The sequence below is a fragment of the Salarias fasciatus genome, chromosome 4 (genome assembly GCF_902148845.1).
Source record: "Salarias fasciatus chromosome 4, fSalaFa1.1, whole genome shotgun sequence".
Lineage (NCBI taxonomy): Eukaryota > Metazoa > Chordata > Actinopteri > Blenniiformes > Blenniidae > Salarias > Salarias fasciatus.
The window spans coordinates 10,446,051-10,464,029 of record NC_043748.1 but is presented as its reverse complement, the minus strand read 5'-3'; the positions used below and the strand labels follow the sequence as shown (position 1 = coordinate 10,464,029).

At 44.3% G+C, this 17,979-nt stretch overlaps 1 protein-coding gene across 2 annotated transcripts in view; it reads right to left on the bottom strand.

Annotated features, from left to right (window-relative positions):
* The window catches only part of llgl1 (LLGL scribble cell polarity complex component 1), a 26,082-nt gene extending 8,103 nt beyond the window's left edge, over positions 1-17,979 (bottom strand). For both annotated transcript variants that reach the window (XM_030089935.1, XM_030089934.1), the window contains exons 1-9: positions 17,687-17,979; positions 15,008-15,105; positions 4,124-4,205; positions 3,879-4,039; positions 3,252-3,398; positions 1,131-1,293; positions 880-1,015; positions 585-639; positions 63-217 (exon numbers count right to left, since the gene is read on the bottom strand). In XM_030089935.1, coding sequence (XP_029945795.1) covers positions 63-217; positions 585-639; positions 880-1,015; positions 1,131-1,293; positions 3,252-3,398; positions 3,879-4,039; positions 4,124-4,205; positions 15,008-15,105; positions 17,687-17,767 — 1,078 coding nt within the window. In that variant the 5' untranslated portion in view covers positions 17,768-17,979. The remainder of the gene's footprint in view (positions 1-62; positions 218-584; positions 640-879; positions 1,016-1,130; positions 1,294-3,251; positions 3,399-3,878; positions 4,040-4,123; positions 4,206-15,007; positions 15,106-17,686) is intronic.

Genomic DNA, 17,979 nt, shown 5'->3' with positions numbered 1-17,979 from the left:
AGAAAATGAAGGATTCTCCAAACGACACACGAGAGAAAAACCTGGTGAGAGCAGATCTTCACCTTTCTCCTGCTCCACGCTGTGGACAGTGAAGAAATCAATCACTCGAGACGTGAAGTCCAGCGTGACGTGATCCTTGTCCTGCTGGATGGTCAGACAGTGGCGGTCGCCATAGCTGGCTCTGGGCATCCCCCCACTGTATAGAAGGACCGGGGACCTGCAGTGACAAACAAAACCTTTGTAGTCATGACAATTATATGTTATTTTGAGGAACACAAAGCAACAGCGGCCAGTTAAATTAGCCTCTAATCTATAACTCATCGTTGTTCCTCCTGTGTTCATACACAAAGAGCTGTTAAATACTTGTGCGTGGAAATCCCACGCAAAACATTCTGTCGAATTAGTTTATTTCATGGTATAAGTGATTTTGGGGTCATGTTACAGCATCCTTGAGTGTTGAATTTATTATTTCAATTAAAAAGTATCAGTTTGTGTTTTTAGAAAGAAATTCTCCTTCAAGGTTCTCATTTACTACACGACATCAACATATCTCAGCTGGATCCAAACTGTCATGAAACGCTCACCCAGCCTGTGTCGTCCTCCACAGGATCTTATTGATGGCTTTACAGGGGAACGGACCTGTGAGGGAGAGGGATGGGAAAAAAAAACACCAGATGTTAGCGTGAAATATTTTATCATCTTTGGACTTCCAGCTCACGGAGGAGGAAATTGAATAATGAAGAGTCTTTTAATCTGTCATTCTTACAAACTATATCCTCAGTGATCTTATCACAATGTGTAATAAACCTGAAAGCAATGTCTAAATAAGTTGTAAATGATGCACACATGAGAAGTGTGTGATTCAAATGCACATCTCACCGTAAGGGATGGTGGAAGACACTGGCTGTGGGTTGCAGGCGTTGCCACTGGTAACAGACCAAACCGAATAGCCGCCATCGTTGTGAGAACTGACAAATAAGCTTCCTGAACGCTCCCACACCAGGCTCTCCAGCTGCTGCAGCCACAAACACGCAAAACCACGCGAGCAACTCAGATTTCCCAACAATACTGAACTGTCAAAACCAGCCTCCTCGTGATATCGATCTTTCCTCTTGAACCTCGAGGCGTACCTGTTTGCCGAGGAAGAGCTGGTCAGCGTGTCGAGCGTTCAGATCCCACAGGACCACCAGGCCTCGGCTGTAGCCAATCAGAATCTTCCCAGACTGCTGAGGATGCTCCTGAAGAGACTCCACCGGACCCAAAGATTTCCCACACCTGTAATCGTCTGGCAAGCTGGAACAAAACATTATGCATTATCCCAAAGCTGTAGTCTCAGCTTTAATCCCGGAGAGGGTAAACTATCATCATCTACAGGTCAAAACAAGGTGAGGAAATTTTCAAATAATAAAATTATAAGAAAGAGGACAAACAGATCATCGTTGAGGTATAAAAAGGCAGGAATGATATTTACTGCCATTCGCTCTCATGAAAAATTAAATCAGCAAAAGCTTCACTCATTAAAAGGTGAGTGTTTGTATTGGCTACTCTTACGTCTCCACATTCAGTCCATGCTCACAATGGGGGTAAGAAAATACTAAACACACAAAATAGTGGTTGCCAAAGCAGTGAGATCAGTGTTGGTTGTGGGAAATTCTTTCAATGGAATTTTCTCACATTCATACTATAAATTGACTGAGTTAGGTCAGTTTTATATAAAGTCTTAATGAGGCAAACGGCTTTAAATATAGTTCTATAATCCTCCGAATTAAAACAAAAAAACTCCGTTCACAAATCCCTCTAGTAGTGCCCGAATGGTTGAACTTCCATGGCTAATTTTATCTGCATTTGAACAAATGATATGAAGTGGAAATTAAAGAACACTGCATCCAGTTAAAGGATCCGTCCTGAATACCGAGTCGATGGAGTGCAAACAGTTCGGAGAAGACAGAAGGCGTCACTGATGAGGCTTCATCACCAGCCGAGCACAACAACAGAGATAAAAGGCCTCAGCACCGAAACAACTCAAAGCAAAACTCAAAGTGTTAAAACATGTATGATATAAAGGAGCAGAGGCACAATAACAACAACAAGAACAACAGGGAAATCAACATGATGGAGCTCAGCTGCTGGAGCTTGTGAGCTAGACATTCCTCTGAGGCAGCGCAGGAATTTAGAGCAGGACACACCCTCGAGATGTTTGAGGATTCCCTCAGCGAAGGACTGGGAAAAAGTTTTTTTTTTTTTTTAGGTTTCTGGAAGAGATCGGGAAAAACTGGAGAGAGGAAGCGATAAGGGAAAATAAAAATGGGGAGAAGGACAAGTAGCACTTCTGCTTCAGGGATTTTTTGGTGATGATGAAGCAGACATGGCTCGTCTGGTTAAAACCACCACCCACGCACAAACACACACACGCTCGCGCGCGCATGCACACACACTTCTGACTGCTGCGACCGGGTTCACTGAGGAAGATCCTCTCCGGAAGCACAGAGGCAGAAACATTCCCAACAAAGCATTCCATTGTCTCCGTCTCTCCGTTCATAAGTATTTTTAGGGAATCCAGCATCCTGCTGCAGAGTCCCAGTGATGAGCCTCTGTCGCCGTTTGTGTGTGCACGTGTGTCCCCTGTGCACGCTGGACCCTCGGTTGAATCGCTTCCCCAACCGGAACACCGCGTTTTGGCAGCTGGTACAAAGCCTCACTGTCTAAAGCCTCCCCTCCGCTCCTGAAGCGCGCACACATGCATGCACAGGCCTTATCAGGGCCCTCGTTAGGCCTCCATTCAACTCTCCTGTTAATGAGGGGCTTGGCCTGCCAGTCAGTCACACAGCGTTTCTTTTTTTTTTTTTTTTTTTTAAATGGAAAGAGGAAAAACATCTCAACCTTGTGTGTTTATGTCATAAATACAGTTTTCAATCATGCAATGTGGTGAATGTTTCCGTTATAAATCATTTAATCCTATTTCGTGCTTTCAATCTGCTTTCTGATCCACGTTTTGCTTTGATCTAATGCTGATCTCTCCTACGTCGCTCCACTCAACCGTGGAGGGGCTAAACAAACTGAAACAAACACTCTAAAACAACACTGGTGGCAGAGAATAAAACATGTCAACATATACCGACTGCCTCGATTGTTTTTGTTAGACTACTCCAAGATTTCAACAACATATCCGAGTTGAGTATTAAAGCTAAATATGCACTTTGTTCATTGATCCACCTCTTACATATGTCAAGTGATGCAAGATGCAGCCGTACCTCTGTGTGATCTGATCCTGGGGCAGCGTCAGGTTGTCCTTCAGTAGGAGGCGGGGCAACTCCAGGAAGTACACGCCTCCTCCTTCTGTTCCAATACAGAGGAGGTCACACGACTTCAGCAGGAGGAGGACAGTCACACGAGTGGCGCTGAGGAAAGGGAACGAACAACATTATTTTCCACAAATCAAATTTTCCAAGGGCTTACAGTGACAAAAACCAGCCTAGTTGCAATGTGAATAGTCTATCTAGGCTCATAAACGCTGACTGGTCGCAGTATTGAGTCCTCCGCAGCCACTAATGCAAGTCAAAGTGGTCCTACATCAAGATTCAATGGACCAGGAAAAGGATTTCCAATCCTCTGTTTTGCAATTTTGATGAGCCTCTCTGAATTCCAGCCTCCTATTAGCGAACAGGAGGGACACCCACTGCAGGCCTTTTGTTTTTGTAGCAAATCTGCTTCATGCGAGTCCAGAGACGGTTCCCTGCATGGTCATTACAGCTGCTGTCGCCTTTCTGTCCTGTTAATTCAGTCTGGATCAAGACATCTTGTTGATGTTAGGATTCAAAGGAGATCAGTCAGAGAAAAACCCTGAAGTGTGTTAAATGCTCGAAACCATTCTTGCATACCTGCAGCTCTCGATGCCCGGTCTCCCCGGGAGGCTGTAGCTCCCCACTTCATTCAGAGACACCACACCCTCTTTCTTAACTCCTCCCAACTCCCTGGGGGGGCCGGCCACCAGCTCCCACAGGTGAATCGTATTGTCATCCAGCAACGACAGGAGCCGACCCTGCAGCGAAGCAGACGTCGAGCACGTCACTCACGACGACGGTGGCTATTCACACGGTCAAATTCAAGCAGGGGCTGTCCTCACCTGACCAGGCAGGAAGTGCATCTGTGTGACGGCGGTGGTGTCTTTGTGCAGTCCCGTGAACTCCACACCCGGAGCCCCATAGCTGCAAGGATCCCGTCAAGGAAACGCACAAGTCGGCAAAAACACCGATAAAGACGAGTGAAGCGGTTACACATCAATTTAGTAGCTGCCACAAAAACCTGAAATCTCAAAAAGTCAGATGGGATAAGATCACAACACACGACAGATCCCAATAAAATGACCCGTTCTTTCCCGTCAATCATTTGTTTGTGCCTTTGAATATGTGTGTTTTAGGTTGATGTTTAGCTAAGAGAGCCGAGAACTTCCCCCCAGACTGAGCAACATTTTCCCGAAAATTTCTCAACTGTCTTCAGATTGCATCATGTCATTGGAGGCTTCCAGTATCAGAGCCACACAAACGGCCACAGCCTCAGCAAAGCACGTGGAGTGGATTTCACAAACTTCCTTGGCCTTTTTCAGAGAATTCTATCCTGCCGCGATGTGTGATGAATTTCTGGATGATGACGATTGATGAGCTGGAACTGAACTTAAATCAGCAACTGACTTTTTTTTTTTTTTTTTAATTTCTGTGAAATGCTGACTTCTGTCCTTCTTGCTAACTTCACCCAAATTTCCCCTTAAAAATATTCCCTTTCCCTGGTAACTCCCGCAGCGACACATCAGTACAGCAGCCTGCGTCGAGCACGGTGCCAGCACAACCAGGAAGCAATCCGAGTCCAGTCATGCTGTTGAAATATGCATAAATGGTACAGTAAGACAGCTTGGTTAAACATTGCCAACCAAACTCCAGATATTTCTGGCTGTTTGAGTGATTATGGCCTTCTTGGGAAATTATCCCACAAGAAGTATAAATGCAGGGAAAGAGCTTTCCTCACAATATATAAAAACATCTGAGACACACCCAGGACCGTTCAGTCTTTATCAGTCCGTTAGCAACATTAAACTTCAAAAAGACAAACGCGAAGGCAGAGGAACACGTTAAAGCATCCCTCCGCCTACAGCAGCCTTTAACAACAGACACACACTTAAACCTGACAAGAAGCCAGTAATTCTGAGCTGCTAACTAGAAGACACGTACTGTTTAGGTGTAATGGTAGGGGAGAAATTAGAACGCTATAACAAAGCTCATAGCAATTACCATCACCAGATGACGCAGGCGCTAGAAACCACCGCTGTGTGTATGTCTGTGTGAGTAATCCGCAGCAGCCTTCACAGCGCTGCTGCTGGGAGCCTAGTAAATGAAGCCGAGCTGATAAAATAAAGACCGCTCTCAAGATCTTCGCAGCACAAACACAAAACTGGGCAAAATTGTGATCCAACTAACAGCCAGGAGAAGCACACACACACTTCTATGGATCCACAAAACACAGACACACACTCAACACTGACGCACTTCAGCATGCCGATTACATAAGCCTGTAGGAATGTGGATTAAAAATGCAGGAAAATAAAAAGGAAATCTGGAGACGTCTCTTGTTTGGAGACGATTATGCGCACAGCTCACTCTCTGTATTCATACTTTTGTTATTGTCAATATTAACTATTCTTTTTTTTCTTTTATAGTAGAAAAAGACAAGATCCACAAAATCTCTATTTTTCTCCGCATTCATAGCTTCACACCATTACTCAACTCCTAGAGAAAACTCTTATTTGGATTTATGTACAATTCTGAAAAAAGTGACGTTTTTATCATCATATTTCCAAATATCTCGCCTCGCTCAGTTCTCACTGCTGTCGCAAAGCCAACAACCGGAGAGACTATGAGGGTCCTGAGGAGATCAACAACCTTTAAGGGAGGTACAGAAGTGCACTCGTCTTTCTTCTCTCTAAATTCCTCCTCATTCCCTCCCAGCGCTGATCCCCGGGAGGCTGATCCCAGTCTTATACTGGCATTCCTGAGTGTTGTCACTTCCCGTGCTTGCGCTTTATTCACTGCACAAACACATGCCCGGGACAGCTGGAGGTGGAGGTGTGAGAGGACCACTAATTTGCAGGTCATGAACTGCCAGTCCAGGTAAGGAGAGAGGCTGGAGACATGACGCCGATTCCAATTATTTAAGCCACAAATACAACAAAGAAGAAATCCTGTGGTGGTCCTAAAAGTTTTGAAGGAAACTGTTTTTCTGCACTTTTGGAGAGAGATGAAAAGATCAACATTCTTTAATTTTGTACAGAATGTAAAACAAACTGTTGGGACCTAAGAAGTCAACCACCAGCACAGTGCACGTGTTTCAGAAATAAGGTGTTGAAATGCTGTAGCATTGTATTAGCATGTACTATCTTGGCAGGCAGACTGGAAATCATGCGTGAAAGATAACTAAAAATAAACACTGAATGTTGAACTTTATGCCTATAAAAAGGGAAAGAATTCAGCAAATAGAGCAGCTTTAATATGCAATGTCAGTCTTAAAGTCCCATTTCTAAAAGCAGTCACACTTGTAAGAAATTTCAGAGTGAAATAAAAGAGCCACAAAGGAAATAGATAAAAGTAAAAAGCCCGATGGAAAAGTGATGGAAGAGAAGAAACTCGGAATGCTGCATGAATCTGTGATGAAGCTGCGGTCCGACAGATTGACAGAACAAACCACTTGTCTTTTTGTTCTAAGGCTGCACACATTAGGCTGGCAGTGCAAAAAAAAAAAAAAAAAAACACAGCAGAAACTGTGTGCAGAAACCTGTCAGCACAAGGAGGAAAAATAAGACCACTAATGACTATTTAGGACTGCATTTTGACACTTGACAGGAACCAGGGGCAGTGCCCTCTCCGATTTCAAACGCTGTCAATTTGCACAAGCCTAAATACAACTGTGTGGCAGCCAGTAACATCAACCATGCTGTAGACAAAATTCTCTCATCGGACAACATTGCTCTTGGAACTCTGAAACCAATAAAGTCCTTTGAACTGAAAAACCTAAAATCCAAACCAAGTGTGTGTCAGAGGGCAGCTGGTGGAGGGATTCCCACTGACGGCATCATTTCCTCACCACGGACAGCTGTAGGAAAAAAAAAAAAAGGCTTCATTACAAGTTGGTGTCCGTCTGAGTAACCGTTCCCTCCCCTAGAAGGCTAAGCTCATTGACTAATATTAGTCTCTGAGTCGAGGGCATTTAAAGTGTGCAAATGTGTCACCCTCCCCCACTCTGCATCCGCATCATAACCGGACTATTTTAGGACAGTTAACTGTAATCCTGACACTTAAAATCAAAGTTTTTCAAAACTGGACAAACACACGATCAAGACTGTGATTATGACTGCATGTGCAATCAGAACAAACATACTTTTCCATTCCCAAGAAGCAATTGCATGTGTTAGAGGCTCTTTATGCCAAATAGGATTATTTCATTTAAAAAAAAAAAAAAAAAAAAATGCTTTCTACATGCAATTAACAGCATTAAATGGGTGTGTGAGCAGTCTGGATTCCAGCTCAGGATTTGTCCCGCTCCAGTCAGACACGTAAAAACAATGTCCATTGTCATGACTCAGGACTGATAGCTCACTATTGTCTATTGTTGTGCACGATCACGTCACAGATCAACTGGAAATTGGCCAAGAGAGAAGCTGAAAGAAGATATTGGTACTCAACACACAGCTACCCCGATATAAATAAATCGACTGCAGTCCAGTGCATGTATGCCAGGATAAAGGCAACAGTCCAATTAAGCCAAGCTGTGCATGTAAAGATACCATTGGAGCGACTGTAAGAAGGATAATGTGCAGGGGGACCAAATGGGGGATTTGCAGAGAAAACTACTTTCAAAAATCAACAGCCGAAGTAATCTCAATACCTACTGGAAAAGAGTACATGCAGGATTGTAAAACCATTCATCGTATTGGAGAACTTAGGTTTCCAGCAACCTGTTGAGGAATGTCCTGAATTAATGACAAGCACATTCTGATTTTATCACGCCAAGATTTGTTGCAGCGTTCACCAGAAAACCTGAAAGACAAACCATGGAGGCCGACAGTAACTCATAATCACGGTCTCCTTTCTCCCGCACACGCACACACACACAAACACACAATTGCCCGGTGATGCAGAGAGAGCGAGAGTTAGCAAGGATAAAGCGATTTCACGGTCTGAATAAAGACAAACAGAAGGCATTGTCCTCCATGAGCCTACACACCCTCTAATACACACATACACACACACTCATGCACACACACATGACAGTGGATTGGGACAGACAGGAAGGAAGGATGAATGTCTCGACCAAAGAAGGGTTGTACAAGTTGTGCACACCATCAAGCCAGGAAAACATCAAAAACCAAAAAAAAAAAGAACATTTCTGTAAAAGTTTGAGATGACTTCACATTCATTCAACTACTCTGGTCCAAAACTTCAGACGGCATCATCCGACAGACGTCGATCCTGACACACACAATCACAAACTCTTCAGGCATCTGACAAAAAGCAGTCTACAGCAAGACAAGCCAAACAACTCCTCCCACCCACTAGAGAAACAAGCCTGTCTCATTTGCATATTTATTCCTCAGCTCGTACCTCTTCTCCTCCCACACTCCCCTCGACATGTTCTACCCCCCCCCCCATGTGCACGCTTCATGATGCCGCAGCAAACTCAAACAAGTAGCTTTACATACTGTCAAATCAGAGACAAAATGCTGCTTAACTGGAGGAACAGACTGATCACAGCTGAATGAATTAAGTCACCGGCATCGCTAATGGGTGAAAACTGGGCGTTAGCAGCGAGAAGTCGGATATAAATTTAACTATTTGGCAGTAAATACAGTCTAATCTAGGAACCCATCATCTAACATGCTCATTGTGAGCATCTTCCACACTAATTGTTGCTTTTCATTATACATAATATTTGCATTTTCACTGCCACTGATGTGGCAGTGGGCAAGTAAATGGACAAAACCGGATACCACTCCCATCAATCCCTGCTTTGCACTTTTGTTCTCCACTTTTTCTGCTTTAATTCGGCCAAACATCCCCATGTCCCTCAACCTCTCAGCAATCAACTTTGATTTGTCACTTCAGATAAATGTTTTCTTTTTCATGCCTCACATCTCCCATTCAGCAATGCACAACCACTCCAGCCAACTTGGAGAGACCACACACCCTTTAGAATGCTGCACAGAGCCCTTCAACTTGTTGCCAACTGGGTGAGCGAGTGCTGTTTGTCCATTCATCTGTGCGGGTGCAGGGGTGAGGCGGAGGGCGGCACCGACTGAAGTGAAGGAACGAAGCGAGGGTGAAGACCGAGGGAGCAGAAAAACAAAGGGTGGGTGGGATATTTAAAGGTCCTGCAATTCCTCGGGGGTATTGGTGAGTAGAGTTAAACTCAGGGGAGCAAAAGACACCAGAACAGGGCAGAGAAGTCAAAGAAAGATGAAAAACAAGGAGTGAAAAAAAAAAAAAAAAGAATTCAGGAGATGATACTTTTGGCTTCAGCAGTTCACTAAGGATTATTAAACCCTGAAGCCTTTTCACGCATTTACAACATTAGGAGGATGCTTTTCCCCCCAAATAACTTTTTCCTTATGTTGAAAAGAAATGAGTCGAGGGTAGCAGTTACAGAATGAAAATACTGAAGGCTGAAATAGAAGTCTGGCACTCAATAAAAAAAAAAATAAAAATTGCGAAAAGCACATAAGGTGTGAGAGTTGAAAGGAACGCAATGTCAGTAAAGCTAAACGACACACTTGGAAAACCACTGCACTGATCCCGTCACTCACATGCTAAATGCTACAGACATTGAGAGAAGTCATCACTTCATTACTGTATGTGTGTGTGGCCACAAAAAAAAGTTACTTCTTTGCATCTGACTTGATTAGTGTATGGTGCAAATTCAAGATGACATGAAATACACTGTAGAAAAGTTAGAATTGTATGATTTTTCTTTTCTTCATAATGTTAAACGAAGCAGGAAAACAGTGTAGTGTGAGAGGCAAAAACATTTTATATGGCAAAGTGAGCAGTGAGAGAAGGCGGTGTGTGGGTGAGAGGAGGAGGGAGGAGGTGAAAGGTGGTAGGAGTGCGAAAGCTTAAATCACTGCAGCTCAACCCACTTGATCTGAACCAAACCACCGAGCGCTGGCATCGACTTTTTCAACACACACAAAATAAAGAAATACAACTTACATAACATGCAGCAAAGCATGAAAACAAATTAATATGGCTAAGCAAAATCTGGAAACGGTTTGACAGCTGTTCTCCTGGTACAGTAACGCAGGGCACCGGCAAACACATGAGGAATTTACTGTTTTAACCGCATTTAAATTTGTTGACTTTGACGCTAAACGAACAACTGGAGAGTCTGTCAGACTGAGCTGGAGCCGTCGCAGTCAGCTCGGATCAGCGCGAGAACACATAAGTGGGACGTAGAGTTTCCGTTAGCTCTTAATTTAAAGCTTGTACACAGTGTGACATTGACAAACTGCATGAACAAGACCACAATCAAAGTGCAACGCCATGACACCAGCAAACTATAGCAGACCACAACGATGATCATGCAGACACACAACTAAAAACAGCACATAATTTACATGCATCTAGTATTGTATAAAATATGCAGTTTAAAATCATAGAAATCAGAACAACTCAGTGACTTGATGCAGTGTTAGACATGTCACCAACAAACAGATAAACTTCACTTTTTAAAGCTAAAAGGTGAAAAAACAAGAGTTTACTATCACAATAATAAAATCTTTTCCAAGCTTTTCACCCTTCACTGATGCATTTTTTTAGACCACAACTTTGGTGTCTGGTGTGCTGAGCTGCAGACTTTTAAAACCCTCCAATCTGCAAGCACTTCTCATCCCAGGCACTGGTCGTCTTGGAAACCATTTCAAAAGCTCCCTTTATTAAGACTAGACTCAGCAACAAAGCTCTTACTCACCCAATCTACACAGACACATGCACACACTCACGCACGCACACACACACACCAAGGGAGGGTTAACCCAGGGCAGCGCAACATGCATTCCACGACAAGAGACAGACTCCTCGAGATCGCCCCGCCACCCCCACATATGATCTTTGTCCACACACACACACGCACACGCACAAAAACCTCTCCACCACATTGTCCCCCTTCCCTCTGCCGAGCCCCAGCCTGTGGTCGAAGCAGAAACTCTCAGGGTGTAATATGACTCTGCCTTTATAAACACGCAGAGATCGAGAGAAGGAGAAAAGGAAAAAGCAAGTGAGAAACTTGAACGGGAGTCTGAAAGAGAGCAGGAAGATGAATCCTGCCAAGACGGAGAACAGAAGTTCCAACTGAACAAGGATCGCTAACTTAGTAATTTCTTTCCCCCTTCATCCTTTTTAAATGTGCCAGTAAACTTTATTTGCTCTTTTCTCTATGCACAGTGAGAGAAACACGGCCCCTGACCACCACACATCTGGCACCACAGACTGAAGAGTGGACTGCAGCACAGACAGGTATGTTGGCAGGAGCGTCGAGGTCAAAGCAAAGTCAGCTTGCTGGCCAGGATATGATGGGAATGTGAACACACACTTTTCTTTTAGATAAACCTGTCTTCCACCCCAACTTTCTTTCTCAGATTTCAGCAATGATTCTACATATTCTGGATAAACTAAACTAATGGAGGTAGTGATTATCCCCGGACTCTCGGCATTTGTTTTAAAACAATTCACAGTTCATACCTTTTGTACATTTCAGGCTAATGTTTCTCCAGATGTTGCAGATTATTAAAGAATCAGCCACTAAATGAACTAGTTCCTACCAAACAATCCACACATACCTGTTCTGTATTCAGTTTCTCCGGCTGAGGCTTGCAGGGAGCTGATCCCAGTCCCAGGAGAGCAAAGGGTGAACATGCAAACTCAGTATTCCAACTATGAGGCAAGACTAAACCACTACATCACTGCGCAGGCTTTAATTTCATTTATTTGGAGCAAAATTAAATCATGACCTAAATCTTGTTAAAACCTCTGTTTTGAGTGATAAACTGGATTCATATTAAAAGATTTGTCCCACAACTCATGCTTCAATAACTACAAATTAGGATCACATATTCTATTATATTTTTATTTACATTAGTTTGTACACTGCTCACTCTCCTAACTACAACATCGGCTCATAGAGGGTGAGAAGTGACCTTCGGAGTGTCCGGTTCTTGTTAGCATTGATGTGGCAGGTGTAACTGCGTGGTGGAGTTATTTCACCTCCCCCTCTGTCTCTTCCACATTCCCTTGTCTACAGTGTCGCTCTTTATCTCCATACCCTCCCTTCCTCGCTTTCTCCTCTATCCATTCCCCTCTGGGATGCGAGTGCCTGGTACCGCCAGTCTCCCTCTCCCTCTCTGGAAACCACATCTCAAAGGGTTGATTCTTCAGTTTATTGCCTCTGCACACAACACACAAACAGCAGCTTCTCTCAACTCTCCAATAAATGTGTGAAATAACCATATACAGAGCCAGAAAACATACGTTTACATTAATGGCATGTCTGAGGTGATAAATCCGGGTCACATGTGGTCACGTCAGGTCACGCACTCTCAGAAGAAGCATGCGAGACAAACACGTAACACGTGAGGCAGCCGGGCAAACGCCCTTAACTTGAGAGATGAACTCTCCAAGCTGCCGATGTTTTTTTCACCGTCTGATGAAACCTCAGCTCTGAGTCAACCTCCTGACGATAACACAGCAGCTGACCTCCACTCACTCTGAAAACATGGCTGCAGTCACGTCACAGCCAGCAGATAGCAGACCTCGGCGGCGTGTCGCGGAGACGTGCCGAGCGAGCCTCCGAGCCGCTGGAATTTCCGACACAACCAGCTCCCTTCATCAAATTATGGTTTTGTTGTAACGCATCACCCAATCCTAAGTGATACTTATTTTCAGTGCAGCTTCACTTAATGTTTCCAACGCTTCCTGGGTTACTCCAACAGGCTGAACCTTGAACAGCCGCAGTTTGGGTTGGGGGTTAGATTCCCACCAACCGCAACCCAAGATAGGCATTTATGGGTTATTGAGGCTTCTAAATGATGTTGTAATGACGTTTTGTTTCAGTCTTGTTGCTTTTTCCATAACTGACTGTCCTATCTGCTGCAGTGACATTTCAATCCGTGAGGCAGGAATACAAGAGACCAGCACATCTGAGTCGGAAACTCAGTTGGAAACATGGCCTACATGGATAGAAGAAATTACACCGTGAAATGCCTGCTGCTGCAGAAAAGCTACAATGAAGAAAAACTTGGATCTTTCTAATTTTTGCCATTTACTGCAGATAATGCTCGTACTGGGAAAAAAAATATCTTGCTTTCAGTTTTTATTCCAACAAAACGGCAAGTGAAGGAACAAAAGGGAACTGAAATATTTGTGTGTGGTCACTTGTACCTTGAAATTTCATACTCATTATAGAGAGGATTTCTCTACAACCTGCTGCTTCCCATGCTATATTCTTCTCCAGTAATTACCTAAAAAACATGTGTGGAAAAATGTTATGAAGTACAAAATTGCCACAAGTAAGGAAATAAAGCCTGAGTGAAGCACATTTGTGTCTAACAATTCCAGTTTGATGTAGCAGACGAAGACTGATCACTCTTCACATTCGAGCTGCAGAGACGCGCCGCACAGATTCACAGCGTTATATAAACTGCTCTCCTGCAATCATGACTGATCAGGATTTCCTCTGCATTTATAAACACTATGAAGAGCCAATAGAGAGCCAGCAGTGAAGCAGGGCAAACAGCAAATACAGAGCACGACTGGAAAGCTGGGAGGCCTCACCGTCTGTGAAGGTTTGAAGAGTTCGGCAATCCGGGAGGAACTGAAATTAGGCAGCGTCTCCTCGGCGCTAAGAGGAGCCACTTGAGGAGGTTCAGGCATTTGACTGGGATGCTTCCTGATTGCCTCAAGCTCGGCGTGCAGCACGCAGAGCCTGAGGACGACTCAGGGTCCACCGGCAGAAATCATACATGATCTCTTCTCAGGTGGGACACGGACAGGATAAGATTCCATCAGGTGAGCTGGAGGAACCTGTCTGGACTTCTCTGCCCGCCATATTGGCGCCACAGACCATGTAAGCTGAGAGAGGGATAAGAGCCTTGAAGAAGCATGATCTGTGGAGAAGTAGTTCTTTTTTTAGATTGCAGGTAAAAAAAAAAAAAAAAGTGAGCAGCTTTCAAGAACAGGAGATCAAATGAGCCTGATGGATTCAGGAAACAAGGATTGAACAAAGCTGAAGACAAAAAGTTTATAGGTAGATAAACTGCAGAGATGAGGTAAAGATGGTAATCCATGTTTGATGCTATCTGACCCAGGCGTATGTGATGCTCTGTGATTTTAGCAAAGGCAGGGCACAGTTGGACAGGTCATCTTAGAGCCAGCACAGACACACACAGCCACACACATTCCCACCTATTAATGCCAAATGCCTTTTTGAACTCAATATGTAAAACAGCATTTAAACTCCACAGGGCCTCTCTGACCCAAACCAAACTCAAACATGGGACATTCCTGCCATGACACAGGAGCGCCAACCACTACACCTCAGAAACACTCGGACCCTCAGCAACACAGCTGTTCCTCATCCATTAAGTGCCTTTTAATGTTCATTGTGCAGCTTTATTCTTTATTTTAGATCATGATGCACACATGTAACTTTTAATTTGCTGCATGTCCCTAACTTCACTTTGAATACAAACAGTGCCAATTTATGATAGTTACAAAGAAATATGTTTTATTCATTGAGGTTTTTGCTGAAGAATATGTTTGTGAAAATAAAAATCTACACAGCATTCAAAAGCCTATTTGCAACAAAATGATGTCGGGTACCTTGAATTTTTAAATTGTGCTGCTCTACTCAAACAGCTGACACCTCAAATACAACTGCTGTCAGATGCAAAAGCTCACCAGACGACAAAGGATACATTTTGATGGCTCCGGACTTTGTGCCGATGGCCATGAGTTGCAGCCTGGGGTCAAAGGCCAAAGCACTGGGCTGATGGGGGAACCCATGCTCCACCGTCTAAGAGGGGGGAAAGGAAGCAAGAGGAGGGAAAGAGTGTGAAAGACAAACAGAAGACACAAAGATTAGCAGAAGATGAGAGAAACAAGACAAATACCCTATTTATTTTTCAGACATCCTTCCCTAAACATACACCCAGCTGCTGTTGGTGTGTTTCTGCCTGTCAGACTGTGTCGTCAGCAAGGCGTCTAAAAGGGAGGACTCCTTTAATAAAGTTAGAGGAAAGTTTTTAAAAAGCACTGATGGCAGCAGCTCTGCTTTATTGCATTGCTTTGCAGGCCTTGTAAAATGGGATTAACATAAATTTTCAGCTTTTTCTTCAGCCCATGTCAGGAGATGGCGAGACAGCTGGGAAAGCATTTATATCTACGGGGCAAAACCCAAACAGGAACCTAAAAGAGAGAGAAGCAACGCGAGAGAGGCTGCAGGGGTCTTTTAGGTTCCGTACACACCTCACAGAGGACTGTCAAAAAAATGGGTTGAGGCCGAAACTCAAATATGAAGTACACCATTAACCATTCCACTTTTAAAGTGCCAGCATGATTACACACACAGTCACTTCAAAGTAACCCTCCTGTGGAGAGACCACCTCTGCGACAGTTGTGGCAGCTGGTGCCAAACCCTAAAAGTGTCTGTGTGTGTGTGTGTGTGTGTGTGTGTGTGTGTGTGTGTGTGTGTGTGTGTGTGTGTGTGTGTGTGGTGTTACAGCTAAACAAACAGTATATGAACTTTAGACATGCTACACAACTCAGTCAACACCATCAAAGTGTCTCACCACCTGCACGCTCTGAAGGCTTTTTCTTAGTGGGCTGTTGTTCATTTTGCTTTGTTCGACCAATTGTTCAAAGAATTCACCATCATATCTGCTAGAGAAAGACATCTAACGTAAAAGCAGGAATAAAGCAAACCGCGGCTTCTGCGAACTTCTATTTATCCTTCTTCTATAGAGCTTTATGTAACTCAGGGTTGTGGGACGCTGGAGCTGATCCCAGGTGACTACAGTTGGAAGGCAGGATACACTTCGGAAAGGCCGCCAGTTCATCACAGGACAGACACAAATGCACTTAGGGGCAAATTAGAGTCAGCAATTAACCTCAAATCTTGTTTTTAGACGGTGGAAGGAAACCAAAGCAGCTGCAGAAAACATACAAGCAGAACATTCAAACTCCACACAGAGAGGTTTTACAGTCTGGACTCAAATTAGGCATATCTCACTCTGAGATAAGAGTGCTAACCACTAAACCACCATGATGAAGAATGAAAAGCCCTCCATGCAAATTTTGAATTGGGAAAAAGCAAAGCATGAATTGAATGCTCATTTAACAAACTCACGACAAATCTCAGTCAATATTTGTAACAGTGCAAGGCTGGTTTGACTTACAGATCAAAACACTGTGGATTTAAATAAATAAATGTACTTTAGTTCCATGTGTTAATCTGCTATAGAGATAAACTAAAAGAAAGTATTTATAAAACATCAGCTCTGAAACATTTCTAACTGAATTTGTTATCTGCTGTGAATGATAAATCAAGTCTGTCAACATCAAAAGGTTGAGATGGCCAAGCTCAGTGGGACACTTTGAGAATGACACTGCAAACGCTGCATGGCCTCATCTAACCTGGGAAAGTTCAAGGCCAACCACAACTCAGATGGTTTGTCTTTGCACAACAGTCTAAACAAGAGTAGCTGCAGAGCATTTCAAAGAAGATGACCTGCGGCTAATATACCACAAATATCAACCAGACCGGCCAAGATCTGCAGGTTCCTCTATGGCCCAAACCACTTCATCAATAACAAAACTCAATGAAAGTGGATCTGAAATAAGTGCAGCTTGTTAGAGGATGTTTGAACTGATAAAATTTGGAAAAAGGACATGAGAGACAGGAAACAGATTTACAGTTCACGTTCATGTAAATGACACGCTCGAGTTGAGAACATGAAATCTGACACTTGCAGTTTCACAAAAAAAAAAGACCATAAAAATTGCAATAAGAAGTGTGAGCAGTGCACAGCAGAAAGCAGCAAGAAAATACCTCTGCACGCAGCCTCTCAGAGTGGAATGAGTTAAATCTGCCATCACCCTGAGAGAGAGCCATCCCCACAAACACAATATATGGGTCACTAATTACCCACATGAAGCATCAAACTGCTGGAACAGGAGGCATGTCAGCATAATCTCGTTAATCTGAAGCCTGATAATCCCTAACACACACATAATCTGGTGTTGATAGCCAATTGCAGCAATATTTACTTTGCACAGAGAAGTTTTCTTGGTTGTCGCAGGCCGTGAATGAAGTGAGAGCCAATTAACACGCCGTGAAAACAACCGAGCCCCCCCAAACAGGCGTCAACAAAGCGCGCTGCACGTCCGAGTCCATCCTGCTCACAAACCATCTGCAGCACTTTGGAGCCAAATCATCCTGCTGTCTGCAAAGCAGCAGAGAGGCAGGGGCGGCCGGGGGGGAGGCTGCGGGCTGCCCCGCTCCAAGCCCGGTCCCGTCCGGGGGAGAAAGGTTTAGTTTGAGGAGGAGACCTCTGCCTCCCTCCCTCATTCACACTCCTCTCGTCCCGTTACTTTACCTTGTTGAAGGCGAAAAGCTCCTGCTTTATCTTCTCCCTCTGCGGGTCGGTGCCCTGTCGACGAAACCTAAACTTCATCATCTTGAAGCCGGGCGGAGAGGGGGGAGGCAGGGCCGGGGAGGCGCGGAGAGGAGGTCCCGGGGTGAACGGCTTGCGGGAGAGGCGGCTCGGCGCTGGCTGGCGATGCTAAAGCTAGCTAACGGACTAGCCCATGCAGGCTGAAAGCGGGGCTACGACGCTACTGCTCCGGCTCCAGCTGCTGCGGCGGCTCTCCTCCCTCCTCTCCCTCCTGG